The sequence below is a fragment of the Phyllostomus hastatus genome, unplaced genomic scaffold (assembly GCF_019186645.2).
Source record: "Phyllostomus hastatus isolate PE091 unplaced genomic scaffold, TTU_PhHast_1.1 phas_scaffold_78, whole genome shotgun sequence".
NCBI classification, from domain to species: Eukaryota; Metazoa; Chordata; class Mammalia; order Chiroptera; family Phyllostomidae; genus Phyllostomus; species Phyllostomus hastatus.
The window spans coordinates 43,601,988-43,620,925 of record NW_025334041.1 but is presented as its reverse complement, the minus strand read 5'-3'; the positions used below and the strand labels follow the sequence as shown (position 1 = coordinate 43,620,925).

At 39.3% G+C, this 18,938-nt stretch overlaps 1 protein-coding gene across 3 annotated transcripts in view; it reads right to left on the bottom strand.

The window, feature by feature from the left end:
- Positions 1-18,938, bottom strand: part of MAGI2 (membrane associated guanylate kinase, WW and PDZ domain containing 2) — a 1,385,030-nt gene that overhangs the window by 177,794 nt on the left and 1,188,298 nt on the right. For all 3 annotated transcript variants that reach the window (XM_045827541.1, XM_045827543.1, XM_045827544.1), the window contains one exon: positions 648-679. In XM_045827541.1, the coding sequence (XP_045683497.1) occupies positions 648-679 (32 nt within the window). The remainder of the gene's footprint in view (positions 1-647; positions 680-18,938) is intronic.

Sequence of the window (18,938 nt, the reverse complement as noted above, 5' to 3'; positions counted from 1 at the left end):
ATTGGTGAGTCCAAAACCTTTTTGAGCAGTGGGAAAAACATTTCAATAGGTGTACTGCATCAAATGGAGAGTACTTTGAAGGTGAGTGAAGTTTAAACATGTAAGAATAAATACACAATTTTTTAAATACGTAAATTCTGGGTTTTTTGGGTCCCCCCTTGTACACACATATTTTCACACACATATATATTTAGCTCTGTATGTATTACAATGTAACTATATGTACACACAATATACAGAGCTAAATTTATTTTGGATCAGATGTAACTTGAAGGTTAAGACCCCTGGGCCTGCAGTTTTCATTGTTTCTAAAAATTCATGTTATAAAGACTAAAGTATTTCTGACAGGGGAAATAAAAAAGGATTCTAAAGGATTTTCAGCACTCTGTAGTGAATAGTGTTAGTGTTCATTTTGTCAGTATACTTATTACCAAACAGGAAGCCACGCTTTTATAGGAAAGTAAGATGAGTTATTTATGTTTGTGGGACAAATACAAGACAAAAAGGACACAGAGCGTTTGTTGTTTTGACATCACAGAATCTCAGAGGTGGAAGAGATTTTGAGGTTGCCCACTTCACTGACTCTCATGAATGGAATTGCAATAATAACTAGAAATAAAGAAAGAAGCATAATAATTCCAACTTACAGGCTTTGGAGTTTTCCATGGAGAAAAGAAACCTGTAATAAAGAAAACAATATTTGAACTTTGAAAATATACCCTACTACCACTTATGGGTGGCATGATATTAAAATAATTGCAAGTCACTTTAAATTAGTTAACAGCAAACAATAAAAACCACAAAAAATTAGGTCTGGCTAGATAGCTTCCTTTAAGGAGCCAAATAATTAATGATTCAAAGAACATTTTTAAAAAAAATTGCAGCTGAGGATTCTGAGGCAAAGAATGAGTGAGTAACTGTGTGGCAACAGGCCCTTTTCTGAGTCTAACACTGAGTCATTCCTAGGGGCCTCTGTGGCACAGCCTTCGCTGGAGAAGGAGAGAGGAAGGAGGAGAGGGAACAGAGAAGGGAGAGAGGAGTGAGAGGATAGGGACGCACAGAGAAAGAGAGGAGAAGAGAGATAGAATTTTAGATTTTTAAAGGTAAATACCTTTCTTATTATTTGGTGCTAGGGCACTAGACTCATTGGGGGGATGATTTTGTAAATTATATAAATGTCTAACTACTATACTGTGCACCAGGAACTAAAATAAAATAATGAATGTCAACTGTAATTGAAAAACAAAAATAATTAAAAATAAGTAATTCTGTCTTATGTACTTAGAAATCAGCAAACAAGCCTTCATTAGTCCTTCGTTTCAAAATAATGTCTATACCTGCATTGTGAATCAGATTCTAACTTTTATGGAACTGCTCTCCCACTGAGATCTTCTCTAGAGCAGATATCTATTTTATTACACCTATTTTATTTTATATCTATTTTATCTCTCTGTCTCTTCTCCCTTCTCTTTTCTCTCTCCTCTCTTACACCTTAGTGTTAGCACACTGTTTTGCATGAAGAAACAGCTCAAATCTTTTTGCAAATGAATGAGTCATGTATCATCAAAGCCATTTTTTTCAACTTACTGAGCCCTTTCTAGTATCACATATGATATGATGATTGGACTGACTCTGTGGTCCAAATGACCATTAAAATAATTAAAAGTATAAGCAAAACAAAACAAACAAACAGACCTCACGGACAACAGTATGGTGATCACCAGAGGGAAAGGGGGTGGGGGGAGGTAGAACTTGACTTGGGGTGGTGAACACATGATACAGTATACAGAGAATGTACTATAGAATTACACTCCTGAAACCTATGTAATTTTATTAATTAATGTCACCCCAATAAACTCAATAAAAATAAAATAAAATGATGCATTTAAAATGATAATTAAAAGTAAAAGATTAATTCCCTTTTCTTTTTTCCTTTATTATTATTTTATCATATTGTATCAATTTGAAAAAATGGTTAGTAAAAACAAGCTTTAAAATAATGGGGGTGGTGGTGGAGGGGGCTGCCACATATTGGTTCTGGCAAGCCAAAACATAATAATCTGGGGTACAAAACAAAATTCTTTTCATATAATGTAGTCCCTCTCTCAACAATTTCACTCATTGTAATGTTAGGTGGTATCTGGTAAAATGTCCAATTAAAAATGAAATATTGTAACTATGTTATATACATATAGTATGTTATCACCTTTAAAACTGGGAATTGTACAAAATGGGAATATTTGAAAACTATAACCTATTTATAGGAAATATTTCCAGAAACCTGAACACACGATTATCTAGATGCTTACATAATCCAGTGCAGGAAATGTGTAAATACTGAGTGCATCTCAATGCACCACTGTGAAGAACTGATGCTTCATTTTATGAAAAGAGTAAAAGTCTATAATCCATCGTTTCTCAGCTTTCCTTGGAACCCAGAGTTAACTTTAAAGTTCAAGTATAATAGCCACCTTACCTAAGGAGATTTGTAGAATTACTTTTTCTTATATACTCTGTATGTTCTTATCTCTCTTTCCAACTAATGAAAAAAAATTCTGTTCAAAGTGTGTTTTCATTAATGTAATTATAAGAACTTAATCACATCCTTTTTGGAAATATCTCAGAGTAAAAATTACACATAAATAAACATATAATCACCTTTGATTTGTTCTATAAAATAACAATGCAAACAGTTTGACCACTAATTTTAAAGTAAAAAAAAATTGTGACTTATGGGCCAATTAACCATTATTTTCTGTGAAGGATAAAATGTATTTGCTGTTTTATAGAATTTGCAGCAAAAGTTCCTTTGAGAAACAATGTCATTTACATATTCTTGCAATGCCAAAACATTCAATTATTTCCTCTGCTTTCTTTGTATTATAACCTTCCTTGAGTGCCCAAAAAGACTTTGAGTATTTGCTATTTTACATTTGTTAGGGGCTGGGAGTTTCTTAGACTTTGATACAGATGTATTGAAAATGGCTCCTCTATTATGGAGCTCTCATCGCCACATGGGACATTATCTTAAAGGATGATTATTTTGTCTGCAGAGCATGTGTAATCATCTGACCTCTCAGCAGTTATGGTGCCAGAACTAAAATGGGCTGAGAGGGACACTGGTCAAGATCAGAATAGAGAAAGGGGTGTTTAATTTGACCCCCTTTCATCACAGGCACTTTGGTTCCATCCTCTTAAGGCTGCTTCCCTCAGGTGAACCTCAGACCATCCGCACCCCTCTAGACACCACTCCTGGTCCCAGTGCAGCAGTTTCTGGAACGTTCCTAAATTCTGTTTTCTGCTGCAGAGGCTTGTTACTGAGTCACTGTCAAAAAGAAGCTGCTTGCTATAGAGCAAGTAATTTTAGGTAGTAAGAAATAGCATCAGAATAGATTTCTTATAACTTACGTGATCCTTTGTGCTTCTTTGGCAAATTATCAATCATGTTATAAACATTTAAATTAAGATGAATAGAAAATATCGATTTTGGATATACTCAATTTGGCCTGTTTAAGCCAGAAGGTTGAGTTTTCTACATGATTAAACTCCAATTTTCTACTCAACTTCATTGTAAGAGCTAGAGAAATATCGTAATAGTGTGGGTTAAACTATTATATTATAAATGTGCAATAATTTTTGTAGGGATGGCTCCTCTAGAAACTTCCTATAGTCCAATTAACATTACCCCCCAAAAAATAAAAATTTTAAATCCTATTTCTGCAGTGTCTCTTTTTCTGAGATCATTCTGGCTGCAGATAGATCACAGAAGCGAGGTCGGCTTGTTGGCTGAGACAATCACTCCTTGCTCCTCACCGCCTGCCTTCAGAGGGGATGGAATGGGGACAGAGATGGCTTCTCCTCAAGCCTTTCAGAGCTGAAAGTCTTCTTTATAAAACCAAGTTCAAAATAAAAGAACTTTTTAAAATAAAATAATAACAACAGTTCCTTTATGTTTTAGTTTATTTCTGGTCTTTATTTCCCCTATTTCTATAGTAAATGTATAATTCCTTTATGAGATTAAAATTTCTTTATAATGACCTATGTTTTCTGTACTGATCATTTACTGGGGTGTATACAAATGCAAATATATTAAATAATCCTGATTCTTAGGACCTCAAAAACGTTGAAGACCTTAAGATACAGTGATTAGCTACTGAAACATGAGTAAGAACATCAAAGGAAAAAATAAAGTGGAAATATTTAGGTGCGGCTGATAAGAAAGTTTAGATGCATTAAACAAAAGACACAAAACTGAATTAGATCTCTAAAATCTGTCTTCTTTAGAACAAGAAATAAAACTAAAATATATTTTTAATTCTGTACCTAAAAGCATCGTGAGATTGGTGGAGAAAGAGAGGCATGATGCAAATAGACCAGAAATTCTGGTACTTGAAAATGGAAGAAGACAACAATGACTTCATGTTGAAATTTATATTAAGTTCTACATGTCATTGAAGTATAATTTTTAGTAAACTATAAGAATATGGTTACAAGATAAATTATATTAGGCCCTAGTTAAATTTGAAGTTCAAATAAATAACAAATAATTTGTTAGTTGTCTTATATATTATACAAGACATTGCATAGGAGATACTTATACTAAAATTAATTTAACTAGGAATTCTGTATTTAAATTTTCTTTTTTTATCCTCACTCAAGGACATTTTTTCCATAGCTCTTAGTGAGAGAAGAAGGGAGAGAAAATGAGAAACACTGATTCAAGAGAGAAACATCAAGTTGTTGCTTCCTGCATGCACCTGGATGGGAGAGTGGAGCCCAGACTGGGGATTGTGAACATCTGGATGGGGTCAAACATGCTGTGCCTGGATCAGGGATCAAACTCACATCCTAGGTATGTGCCTTGACCAGGAATCGAACTTCCAACCTTTTGGTTACAGGAGGATGCTCCACCAGCTGAGCCACACCAGCCAGGGTGAATTCTGTATTTTTTATTTGCTAAATTAGAACACCCTATTAGTAACATTTAACATGTCTTGGGCATCCACATGGAAATAAAAAATGCAATAGTAACATCAACTGCAGGTAATATTCATTTGATTCAGTAAAATTCCCAGAAAATATTTAATATTTCTTTTTCTTACACCCCACCACCCCCACCATATTTGATTGTCAAGAATCTTGCTTCAGAGAAACCTGAGAACATCTCTTTGCTATACAGTCACTGGATTGTGTTGGTTGGCTGTTCACCAGTAGCTTTGACTAAAGTCCCACTTCACAAAGGCCTGTTTTCAAATTGTGTGATGACAGTTCAGTAACATTGCCTTATCCCAAGAGGAATACTCCACAGAGTGACTCTTTTCAGAACCTACTTTTTCTGACACATGATACCCTACATGAAAGGATGTCAGTATATTTACAGTATCTCTGAAGGCAGAGCCCCTTTCCAGCATGTATTTGTGAGTTATTTGGTAGGAATTTTTATTACCATTATTTATTTCACAGGGCAACAAGATGATGAACTTCTTAAAACCACCCCAATTTGAATAAGTGACCAAAACTCAATGAAGAGCAATTTAATTGCAGAGTCCCACCGTGATCAATTTGGAATAACACCAAGGCAATTTTTTGAGGGTTCTAAGAATTTCCCCAAACAGAACTAAATCTTCTGATATGCCTCTGTACTCCATTTGCTAGGTTGAACTTCCATTTGCAGAATGTGAAATGGTTTCTCTGTCAACTGAAGTATTTGCTACAACATACAACTCTGGTTTTGAAGATTATCATTACAGTTTCAAATATTTTACAGGGGATTCTACAATTACTAAAAATGATAGAGATGCAGGGGAAACACTTTCTATTTCTCATTTTCCTTAAGTAATGGAAAAGGAATAGGAATCGCGTTGAAATAAAGACTTCTTTCACTGAAAATGTCCATGCCCTCGGTTATTCAAAGCCATGTGCTGTTTTACTTAAAAAAGAAGACAAATAATGTGAATGTACTTAACACTACTGAACTACATACTTAAATATGGTTAATATGGCAAATTTTATGTTATGTATATTTTACTATGATTAAAAAAGAGCAATAAAAAAGAGATTAAAGAAGAAAGGGAGAATGAAAGTGCATGCATATTGTATAAGTGTGAGAGACAATAAAAGAAAGAAATTTTTTCACAGACCCTGTGAAATCTTGCTGGAAGACAGGAGACTCGCCTGCACACCCATACAGAGCTTTCCAACTCTCAGGTTATTCTGTTTTATACAACATTGGAAGCAAAAAGGAAAACCCATGTTTCCAACTACATTTCTGAAAGTATTTCAGGGACTGTGAGAAACCCTTCCTTTAGAGGGAACCTTTTTTTTTTAAAGTTTCCCAAAGGGGTAAAAAGCCTCAGTGTTTTTAGTATCTGCAGTTAGGGCTAATTTGAGGGAGAAGAATACCACTAATACGGTTAATGTTTAATTTAAAGATCCTCCAATTTTCCCCCAGTCTGGCAAATTTTCCATAAAAAATTCATCCTTTGGTGAATGTAAGCCAGCAGGGTAATGAGCTAATTTCCATTAAAACTAGTTCAATGTTATTCACTTTTTTCCTGGTTTTTGACTGATTCATGTATTTCTTATTAAAATTCATTAAACGGGCTAAACCCTGTAGTTCCTTTAGGTAATTTATTTAAGCTATTTGAAGTCACTAAAAGGGCAATTCTTCTTAATGAAACTGACCTGGGCCAAGAAATGACCTTCCATTAGCAAGCACGGGACGTACAATGCACTCCTGGCGGTGCACGAGCCTCACAGCACCATGCTCCAGCCAAGCTAAACAGTCAGTTTGCAAAGAAAATGTCAGTTTGGCTGCCACCTGTGGCCTGGAGAATCTGTTTAAAAATAGATTTCTCTGCAATGCTTTAACAATGATTCTTTCTGCATCTTTAAAAGTTTTTTTTTTAAACAAACACTATAAAGTGTTTTCACATGGCCATTCCCCCCCACCCCCAGCTTTGTTTCCTATGGAGAGAATAATCTGACCACCTCAAGTAATCCCAATGAGTATCTAGAAAGGATAAGCCTGCATATGTTGTCTTTTGATAAACCCGACTGCATAAAGGATATGTTCTAAATAAAGCAGACCTGGGGGACAGCTTGATCAGGAATAAAGGAATGGACTGGAAGAAGAATTGTGTGAGAGAGGCTAAAACTCAGAGCGAGGTGAGGTTTGCAGAAAATATTAACAACTACAAAGGGCTTTATCTTTATGTTCTGAACAAGACCAAGAGCAATGGAGAAAGAATCTGCTCTGTATGATGATGGCACCCTGTACACAGTTGGCATAGAAAACAGGGAAGGATATCAGTGCTTGTGTGGTAGGCAGTTAGACAGATAGGAGCAGAGCCAGGACGACAGGCCAGGTACAGAAGGTCACCAGGACAGAAAGCCCTGAGTGTTTGGCAATGAATAAAAATAGAAAAACAAGGCCCTCACCCCTAGGGTGACCCATTCTCCCCTAACTTATCACTGGTCATGTGGTTTAGATCCTTTCCTTACCTTTCCTCCTGGCCTGGTTCTAGTCATACGGTAGAACCCCATGGAGAATGAACAAGGGGCAGAAGAGTGGCCTCATATGACTTCCATGCAGACCCATGAACCAGCATTCCCTTAGGTGTTAGCCTCTAGGGATAATATCTAGACCTCAGTTGTGTTTCAGCTCTAGGCTCAGTAAAACAGCAAAACCCATAGCTGCTTCAAGAACACCTGCAATGACTAATGTCTTTGTGCTCTGGCACGCACCAATCAGTGGAGACCACAACACTGAAAGGATGCACCTGAAAAGCTGATGAATATTCTATTTATACCCTCCCCTGGGACCTTCCTTAATATCTCCTGCTTTAAAAACCCTTACAATGGAGGATCCATCATGCTCTCCATCTTGGGAGAACATTGTTGTCTTTCCTGTCCCCTTATCCTGACCCCCACCCAAGCAGTTATCTCAACCCCTTACCTTCTCTCTCCTGAGCTCTAAGGGCCCTGTTTTGTCTCTGTAACTTGTTTCTTAGGCCCATTTCTTCTACAGCTCACTTCTTCTACCATTGTGGCTTTCTAAATAAACTTTCTCGTAGAATTTGAATCTTGGCTCTGAATTCTTTTCTAGCCAGAATTGAAGTACTGACATTGCTGAATCAAGCTCTGGTTTGACTCCACTGGTCTAACACTTGGTGCTATTATCACTGCCATCACTTGCAAATAGAAAATTTGGATTCTGAAAGTAATATATTTTTTAAAATGATGAATGTATAATGATTAATGATGAAGTTTTTTTTTTAGAAAAAAATCTAGAAACATCTCTAAGTAATTTAAGGCAGGTTAGATGTCTGCTTTGGTATTTTACATCAACATTAAATAAACTTGTATTGAGTTGTGAGTGTCTTACAAGCACCACGAATTCAACACAGCAAAAGTGGAACCTTTGATCTTTTCTCCCAAATCTTCTCTTCTGTTCCCTACTTTGGTAGCTTTCATTTGATCCTCCAAGTTTCTAAGATAGGAATATGAGAGCCATTTTTAATATCCCCCTCTCTCTAACTTCCTTATCATCAAATTCTGTCTATTCTACCTCCAAAATCTATTTCAAACCCATTTCTCTGCATCTACACAGCTGCCACTGTGATCCACACCCACCATCATTGCTTGCCTGAACAGAAGCAATGGTAAATTTGCTGGTGTCACAGAATCAAACCACATTTAAAAATCCTTCAATAGATTCCCATCGCATTTAGGGTAAAACACAAAAGTCTCTACATAAATTTTTCCCTCCCAAACAGTGGTCCCTCCCAATTACTTACTCCCCTGACACATTATGGGTTACTCATCTTTACTCACTCAAGCTCCCTGACTAAGCCATACTCTCTACCACAGGCCGTTTGCATGAGCTGATTTCATTTGCCTTGCCTTTGTCACTTTTCTCACAGCTATCTCTGACCCCTTTTGTTTGTGTCAGCTGCAATATCACTCCTCAGGCGAGATGTCCCTGACCTTATATTAAATCAAAGTTCTCTATTGTAATTTTTCATTGCATCCTGCATTTTCTATTATATGATACCCACCACTATTTGTAATTATATTTATGAAATAATATTCACATTATTATATTTGTGAAATTATTAGTTTATGTCCAGTCCCCAACTTATGTATAAATTCCATTTCAGGAGTGATCATTCCTATTTGTTCACAATGTCCTCCCAGTACTTAGAACAATGCTGACACAGTAGATACTTACATAAACACATTTGAATGAATTAAAAATAGTAGTGAAGGGTGATGAGAATAGGAGATACCTCACAAGATACCTAGGAGAACTAGTGAGGCATGGTGATTTGCTGGGAGTAGTATAATGGAGGAGATAAAAGCTATTATGACTTTTGTCTTAGAACTTGGATGGATGATGGTGTCATTAGCTGAGGTAAGAAATACAGGAAGGAGGCTTCTTAGAGTGGAGCCCAGCAAGTAGGATTATGGGAAAAGTGAGTTTAAGGTGGTTTTTGGGAGTTTGGATCCAAATGTAGTTTGAACTACATTTTTAAGTTTGCGTGTAGTAGTTGGTGCTATTGTCTGGTAGTCAGTAGAAGTAACAGGTTAGAGATGTAACAAGTCAGGTTAAACTTAAAATAATGTAACCAAGTTGTACAGCATGAAAAGAGAAATTTTTTATGGTATACAGAAGAATTAATAAAGTGTCTGAGGAGTAACAGAGAGCTAAGCAAAGAGAAAGTTTCCAGAAGTAGTAAAGGAAAATATTCCTAACACAAGGCTTTCAGTAGTTAGTCCAACAGGAGGGTCACCAGTGGCTTTGGTGGGAGTGGTTTAACTGCTACAACAGAGGCAGAACCAGGTTTCAGTGGTTTTGAGTGAATGGAAACTGAGGAAGTAGAACCAAGAAATGGCTATGAGGTTGAAGAGACAGTGTCATAGTGGCTATGGGGTACATAACCCCTATGGAGGGAAACTTTCTTTGGTTATAGGCATGATTACATTCAGATGAGGAGGTTCCTGAACAGAGACTGTGTCTGAAGATTCAGGAGAAAAAGGGATATTTGCTGAAAGTATTTCATGAGAAGATAAGAGAGGATGACATCTAAGGCATAAAACAGGAAATTAATCTTATTTGAGAGAGAAGAACACCCAAGCCCTTATCAAGAGGCTGGAGCACATCCACACTGGGGAAGCCCAGGGGTCTTGCCTAAGAGCCAGGGCTGGGACTGGGTAGCAGAACTTAGCGTAGCTGAAGGTGGGAAAGTCAATGGGGGAGGAGAAGTTGTAGGGTTTTGGTTATGCAGGGAAGCTGGAGAAGAAAGTAAAAATAACCTGTGTGGAAACATTTGGTTCAGGGGATTGAGGCAAAGATGTAAACATAAAAACCACTTCTGAGACAGTATAGCAAAGAGTTTATGCACATAGTACATGGAATAAAAATGATTTGAAATCTGGTCTCAGCTCCACCTCTCTCTACTTATGGGGTCTCACATATACACAGGAGGGCTTAGACTACTGGGATTAACTTGTGGGCTATGAGTGAGACCCTGGGTTTGCTTTGTGGCTCACATCTGGGTGACTGTGAGCAAGTACACTATTGTCTTTAAGGCACAGATTCCTTATCTGCAACTAAGTAAAGATAATAATAGGAATTATTTGGTTTTGGCCAAGATGGAGGCATAGGTAGAAATGCTTCCCTTCTTCACAGAACCAACAGAAGGATAACAACCAATTTTAAAAAAAATAACAACAAGAACCACCAGAAAATCAAACTCCATGGAACCCCAACAACCAAGGAGTTAAAGAAATATTCATCCAGACCTGTAGGAGGAGCAGAGATGGGCAGTTGGGCAAGAGGACGCATGGCAAGGCAGTGGACAGGGTGGGTGAGGCTGTGGTTGGCTCAGGTTGGTTGGTGATCGGGAAACTCAAGACTCAAAACCTCTGGCTGTAAAATTCTGTGGGGGTTCTGAAGGCAGGAGAAACTCCCAGTCTCACAGAGAGTCCATTGGTGGGGCCCACAGGATCCTAGAATGTAGACAAACTCATCCACATGGGAATCAGCACCAGAAGGGCCCAATTCGATTGTGGGGAGTGGGGGAAGTGATGGAAAGAGGGGTGAGAGCTGAGCAAGTGACACTGTTCCCTCTTTGATCCCTTCCTGACATACAGCACCACAACACAGCAATGTGGGTTGCCCCGCCTTGGCAAATATCTAAGGCTCTGCCCCTTACAACATAACAGGTGCCCCACTGAGACAAAAAAAATACATAGCCCAAATGAAAGAACAGATAAAAACTCCAGAATAAAAATTAGCAATGAGGAGAAAACCAACCTATCAGATGCAGAGTTCAAAGCACTGGTAATCAGGATGCTCACAGAAATGATTGAGCTTGGTTGCAAATATAAGGAAGAAATGAAGGATATACAATGTGAAATAAAGGAAAATGTACAGGGAGCCAACAGTGAAGAGAAGGAAACCAGGACACATCAACTGGAATAAAAGGAAGAAATAAATGTTCCACTGGAACAGAATGAAGAAATAAGAGTTCAAAAAAATGAGAAGAGGATTAGGAACCTCTGGGACAACTTTAAGTGCTCCAACATTCAAATCACAAGGGTGCTAGAAGAAGAGGGAAAGCAGGCAGGAAAACTTATTTGAAAAAAACAATTAAGGAGAACTTCCCCAATCTGGCAAAGGAAATAGACTTCCAGGAAGCTCAGAGAGTCCCAAAGAAATTGGACCCAAGGAGGAATACACCAAAGCACATCATAATTACATTACCCAAGATTAAAGATGAGGAGAGAATCTTAAAAGCAGAAAAGAGAAAAGCAAAAAAGCAGACAAGAGAAAAGGAGTTACCTACAAAGGAGTTCCCCTATGGCTATCGGCTGATTTCTCAAAAGAAATCTTGCAGGCAAGAAGGGGCTGGAAAGAAGTATTACAAGTCATGAAAGGCAAGGACCTACATCCAAGATGACTCTATCCAGCAAGCTTTTATTTAGAATAGATGGGCAACTAAAGTACTTCTCAGATAAGGTCAAATTAAATGAGTTCATCACCAAGCCCTTATTATATGAAATGTTAAAGGGACTTATCTAAGAAAAAGAAGATGATCAAAAGCTATGAACAGTAAAATAACAAGAAATTCTCAACTGTCAACAACTGAATCTAAAAAACAAAAACAAAAGCTAAGCAAACAACTAGAACAGGAACAGAATCACAGAAATGGACATGATATGGATGGTTATCAGTGGGGAGAGACAGAATGAAGGAAAAGGTGTAGGGAATAAAAAGCATACATGGTAAGTACAAAATAGACAAGAGCAGGTTAAGAACAGTATAGAAAGTGGAGAAGCCAAAGAATTTATATGTATGACCCATGGACATGAGCTAAAGTGCAGGGATGCTAGAGGGTGGTGGTGGGGTGGGTGCAGGGAGAAGGAGGATAAAAGGGAGAAAAAATTGGGAAAACTGTAACAGCATAATCAATAAAATATACTTTAAAATAATAGGAATTATTTTGTGAGAGCTAAAGAATAATGCATTTTATAATTTGTCAATATAAAATGGCGCACCTTTCCATTTAATGCTTTTGATGCGTTGAATTTTTTTTCTACAAAATAAAGGTCTACTTTTCAGAGAAGATGTTCAACAGTTTATTGTCACAACAGATACATAATTTTTTGCTTATTTGTGTTAGTTTTTTTGCTCCTTTAAGGTTCCTGTTAAGTTCTTTTTAAGCTACATTTTGCTATATGGAATATGGCTTGTTTGAAGCAAGTCATTTTTTTAACCCCATTAAAGTTTTCCTTCTGCTCCTGGTTAGAGGAGTGAAGTAGCTCACTAACCTCACTCAGTAGTCCTTGTGCTGCAGCATAAACTGTACTCTCAGTTTATAGTGATTATATCATAATTATTCTTTTATGAATTGTTTTTAACTTTGCTTTTTTTTTGTTACTTAGACTTAACCAAGTAAAGTGGTTTTACTGATCACCACAGTTTCTTTTATGCTACAATTTCCTCATTTTGGGACTTTGAATTTTGGTTCTCTATTAGTATGTGTCCTCAAAATTTTCAGGATCAATCTATGTTTGATTTCATAAGTAGAATAGTGGCCTCCTAAAGATGTCTACATCCTAGTTCTTGGAACCTGCACATGTGTTACTTTATATGACAAAAGGGATCTTGTGGACTAATTAAAATTAAGGACTGTGAGATCATGAGATTGAGAGAATGACTTGGATTATCTAGATGGAGAAGCACAATTACATACATCTTTAAAAATGGAGAGGCTTTTCTGGCCACAGATAGAGAGAGAGGACAATGTAAAAAGGAATCACTTTGCCATTCCTGGCTTTGAAGTTAGAGGAAAAGGGTCAAAAGCCATGGAAACATGGGAGGCATCCAGAAACTGGAAAAGGCAAACGGATTCTCCCCTAGAAACTCTGGAAAAGAACGTTGCTCTGCTGACACGATGATCCAGCCCAGTGAGACCCAGACTGGGTTTCTGAGCTATAGCAGTGTGTGATAATAAATCGGTGTTGTTTTACAATAAGTTTGTAGTAATTCATTATGACAATGATAGAAAACCTAAATACATGGTATCTTTTCCAAGAACTTGCATATGAATTCTAGTTTCATTAATGAATTCTTAGATCAGAATTTCTTTCAAACTCCATGGGAATTTTCCATTGTCCTCTGGCATCTAGTAATGATGTAAAGGACAAGGCTGGATCCACTCAATTTTTGTTCATTTGTAAGTAACCTTTCATTTTCTTCCCTGAATAATTGTATAAAATCTTCTTTAACCTTTTAAATGCTTTACAAATTGCTAGAACATGCTTGGTGTGAATTTCTTTTAACTAATTCTTCCTGGAATATAGTGGGAACATTTGCTTTAGGTTTTTTCTGAAGTCTTTCTACTTCAGATGCAGTCTGAGCACCTACCTGCAGCATCAGCTTTACCTGGGGGCTCGATAGAAATCCCGAATCCCAGAGCCCAGACCTATTGAATCAGATCAGCAATTTAACAAGATTTCCAGGAGATTCACTTGTGCACATGAGAGGTACTGCTCAAAGGTTATTCTATTATGTGTAGATTTGATATTGACTCAATTTTTCAGTTTTTGTCTTTAATTTCTTCAACTATCAGTGTTTATCAAATGTGGGCTATGCCTCTCCCTGTCTGTCTAAGGGTTTTGACTAGAGCTCTTGGTTTCACACATCATTTCTTTCCCCTTCCTCTCGTAACTCTGACAGTGCCCTCACCCTCCAGCTCATCCTCATATTTGGGATGCTATGTAAACAGCAGTGTTACTGGGAGCAGAGTGTGGTGCACGCCACTGCTGCTGATGTGGAATAAAGCTGGAACCTGCTGCTCTGTAACTGCAGAACTCCTCAAGTTGACCTCGACATCATCAATTTCCTGCACTATTAGTTTTACCTTTTACTGATTCTAATGAACATTTTAAATTTCTGAGGTAATTCCAACCCCCTCAGATTTATTTGTTACGGCCTTTTTACTTCATCAAACATCACTTTGCTTGGTGTTTGCTTTTCAGGTTGCTCTGCCCATTTCTGTTTTTTAAGTGTTTCACAGTCATGCTCTTCCTCCTAATCTTCAAGGCTAATTGTAATTATTCCTTTCTTACATGCTTAACTATTCTGTTATATGCTCTATGCTGGCCTTTAATTTTTCCCCCATTCATTTAAAAATGGAAGATTTATCCAGATTCAGACACTCGGCCTCCACAACCACCCATTTAAGTGACTCTGTGAAATAAGACCCATTTTGGATTTCACATGGCAGTGAACACATGTGCACAGCTTGTAGCCAGACTTCCACTGGCAATGGTGGCATAAAGCCTTGCTGGACAGTGAGGGAAACTTCACTTAACACAACTTCCTAATTTTGTTTGTTTGAAATTTATGAAGGCTTCTATGTACTACCTGAAGCCTTCTTTCTTATAGCTTTGCCCCCATCCACAGTGCTACATGGAATTGTGCCATGTGCCCCAGGAGACAATTTGTCACCACCCTCTCCTCTCTACTTTCTGCTACGCTGTGGTCTGGCATTTGAGAATTCAGAGTTGGTTGAAGCAAAGTAGTTGTGAATAAGAACTGCTTCTTCAGTAGGGAGAAGGTTAAACACAGCTCTCACTGCCCTATAAAAACCACCTAAGCAGTCTCATTGTTGCTAGAATCTGTGAATTCTTGACATTTTCCTTTCTATGTCTTCTTGGCTCTTTACTGGGATGTTGCCAGAAAGCACATAGGAGATTCTTTGCCTGATGTCATTTTAAATAAAAACTTCTTAGTAGCACAATATGGTAATGTAAAGAATAATTTTATCTCTATTTGTCTATATGTTATACATATTATATATACATTATTTATGAACTAAGGTTTGAAATATAGGTAGCACTGATACTTATTTATTTCCTGTATTGACCAACTTAGCCAGCTAAGGCTTGAAGTAATAAATCTTTATTTAAGATTCTGGCATCCTTGGTTAGCATCACTTAGGGGAGAGAAAGTGCAAATATCTTTATAGGGTTGCCTTTCAAATGTATTTTTCAATAATCAAAATCACAAGATAGAGATAAAAATAAATTGGTTTGCTTTGTGGTAGGAAACTTGGTGTAATTGAATTTGTTTCCTACTCCCTTTTCCCCTTTTCTTATTCCCAGGTTCACCTATGGGGCTTCCTAGAGAGGAAGGAAAAATAGTTTTGTTGGGTCCGTTTTGAAATGAAGAGTCAGAGCTCACATCTCAGTCAGTGGGTCTTCAGAAGGAACTTCACTGACAGAGGTTTGTAAATCAATGCTTTACATACTGAAAGATGTCTTTTTAGTTTTGGATTCTCCCATAAGTAGACCCTGAGATGAGGACTTGGGTGACCCTAGGAAGCACAAATGAAGAATGAGGAGAGTGAATCTGGGAAGCAAAATACTCTAAAAGGCAAGTAATTGCTATGAGCACCCTGGACTCAGTCCCCCTTGGATCTTCTGAAAAACCATGGGGTAAGACATCAGAGCCTTCCTGTGAATGGCGAGGCAGGGGCATTTGTCCTCTGACTGCCCTTTCTTCTGAAGGATAAGGATTGTTCCCACTGAGTGTTGCTCTCCCAGAGTGTTAACGCCCCCACATTTCTGGGTTGTCCCTGCTTAAGGCTGAGGAAGCACCTGTAGAACCAGAGGAAGTTCTCAGGCAGAGAATAAGAGACCAGATGTTTGAGGCGGGACTCCTCAGTTTGCTGGGAATGTCCACAGCTGCCTGTGATCTTAGGTAGGGGTGGCTCAGAGGATTCAAAGTGGCAGATCTTGTTAACAAAAACAGGAGAACCATATTTGTGGTGGGAGGAAAACCTAAATCAATATGCATTTAAAGTAGTCGGGGGTTGTTGGGGCACGGGGGTGGGGGGTGGGCAGTGACAAAGGATTTACATAGTGTTAAAATTGGATGACGAGGATTCCAAGATGTCTGCAGAGTAGCTGGAAACTCCATCCACTTGCTCCCAGCCCTGGACTGATCTTGCTGCTAAACCACAGAGCAATCAACTTGAAAATCCAGCTAAGTGTGAGTGAGAGTGTGTATGAGTGGGCATATGCACGGATGAGTGTGCAGGTGGGTGTGTGCAGGAATGTGCAAGTGCCTGTCTGCCTTGAGAGCACTTGGGGGCGGGCAGCCCAGGCTCTCCTGGTGGAGCTGCTGCCCCAGCCACCGCAGCCGCCACCCAGCCTGGTGTTTCTGGCTGTGCAGATTTGGAGCGTGTGGCACTTTCTTGAATTTGCAGTATCCTCCTTGGGAAGAAGCTGCCAGAGCTGCTGCATTTCTGTGATCTCCTTGCCCTCCAGGCAGGGCTCTGTACCCCTCTGCCTCCGGAAGCCAGGGTCTGAGGGACTGTGGTACTTGAAGTGGCGTGAGCTGTATCCTCCCTGAATCGGGTGCTGCTGGAAGCACGAATGGGGCAGTGGCTGAGGAGGCTGCGGATTGGCTGAGGAGGCTGCGGATCGGCTGAGGACCTGGCAGTGCCCGAGTGGAGAGAGGCAACTGTGGTGGCACTAGCGGTAGAGTCTGTGGTGGGAGCACCAGTGGGAGTCCGAGGCTGAGACTCCCTGGAGGGTGTGACTCAAGAGCCCCGCCACTGTTCTATGTTCTAGTTTTGCTGCTGGACTCCTCCCTGCCCTCCACTATTCCATCAGGATAATATGAGACTTAAAAGAAGATGATGCACACAAGGATATATTCTATTGATTTGGGAGGGAGGAGGAGAGGTGTTGGTGTGAGGGAGAAAAGTCTATAAGCCGCCTCCTGTACATGCTCTGACTGGGGAGCCAACCCGCACCTGGAAGTCCTTTCAAGGCAGAGGCAGGCTGGTAGGGGTTGAGCTCCTTAATCAGCCAGATGGGGGAACGTTCCCACCAATGAATGGGCCAATGAAAAGTTAGGTCCCAAATAAAACAGGAGAGTCCATATAACCCACACAAAAGGCATTCCTAGAACATCCCAGATGGAGAGATCAAGGAGCCTGTAGCATGGGGGCTCTCTGGTCTAGGGAGAGACAAAAACTGCTGGAGATAAACCCATAATTTTTTTCCCCCCTTTTAAGGGGCAAGCAGGTTGTGTGTTTGTGGTTACTCACCTTGGGCCCCAGCGAAGGGAGGGTGGTGCTAACAGGAGTCACGTGAAGAGAGCCTGGAGTGGGAGGCATAGGGGAGTTTGGAGGAGCAGCTGTGGGGTTTTCAGGGCCAGGATATACCTGGGCTACACAGCAGCCATCTTTCTTGAGAAGAGCTAGCCCCTCCCAGGGGAAAATTAATGACGTTATCCTGTGGGATACCACTCCCCCCACCCTCTGAAAACCCCCTCACAACCTCTGAAATCCTGTTTGCTCCATTCAGCAACTTTTTTTTTTTTGCTTATTTTTTCAGATTACTCTGTCTTAGTGTTCCGTTTTTGTTTTTTTGTTTTTATTTTATTTTCTCCCATCCCAGATCTTAACCCTTGCTGAGGAGAAAGCAACATAAACAGACTCAGAGGTCATCAGAGACTGGTGGTAGGTGCAGTCAATCCATACACTATCCTGGGAAACAGACTGGTACTTCACCCTCATGGGAGAGCCACAGAGACACCCTCCTGGCATTCAGAAGACCCAAAATCTGAACTTTGGAAGCCTACTTGTGTACCTGCCTGCCTAGTACAGGGAAATAATAATCCTGGACAGACTCAAACTAGTGGCTCCAGGGAGGGGAAACAAACCCTCCCACCATCCTCGAAGTCTAAAAAGCACCTGTCATGGGAGATCTAGGTATCATGGCTCCTGTTTCCACCAGAAGCCCTCTCAGAAATAGTCAGGTCTACAACTAGTCTAAGATTGACAGCAGGCCAGCAGGCAGAGACAGGCAGAGGTGCATCCTGTGGTGACCTGGGACATTGGCTGACACACCTCTGGACCCAATGCTGATAAAAGCCAGCTTTGCAGAGCAACTTGGTCCAACCTGGGAGCAGCCAAGCCTGGAGGAATCAGCCACAAACTGTGGATTGCCAGTAGCTTTGAAAAGGTGGCTGAGGGCCAGATGTGGAGAGCACCTGTCATTGGCTTACACCAGACCCAGACAGCAGAACGGTGTCCAAAGGGAGAAACCAGGAGGCAAGATCTAAACTGTGCTGAGACAAATCCACTTGGCTCTTTTCTCATTATCTCAGCTATTTTTATTTTTCATAGACTTCTTATTTATTTTCTTTTGTTTTCATACTCTAATTTTTTTCATAGCTCCTATTCTAATCTTACCTTTGACTACCCTACTTTTCCCTTCTCTCATTTTATTATTTTTATTAATTTTTCTGTGTTCCTTTTCCCCAGTTTCCTCCTTCAATTCATTATGTATAGTAGTTCTCTTCCCTTTTCTCCTCTCATAATCACTTTTATTTTTATTTTTTGGCCCTC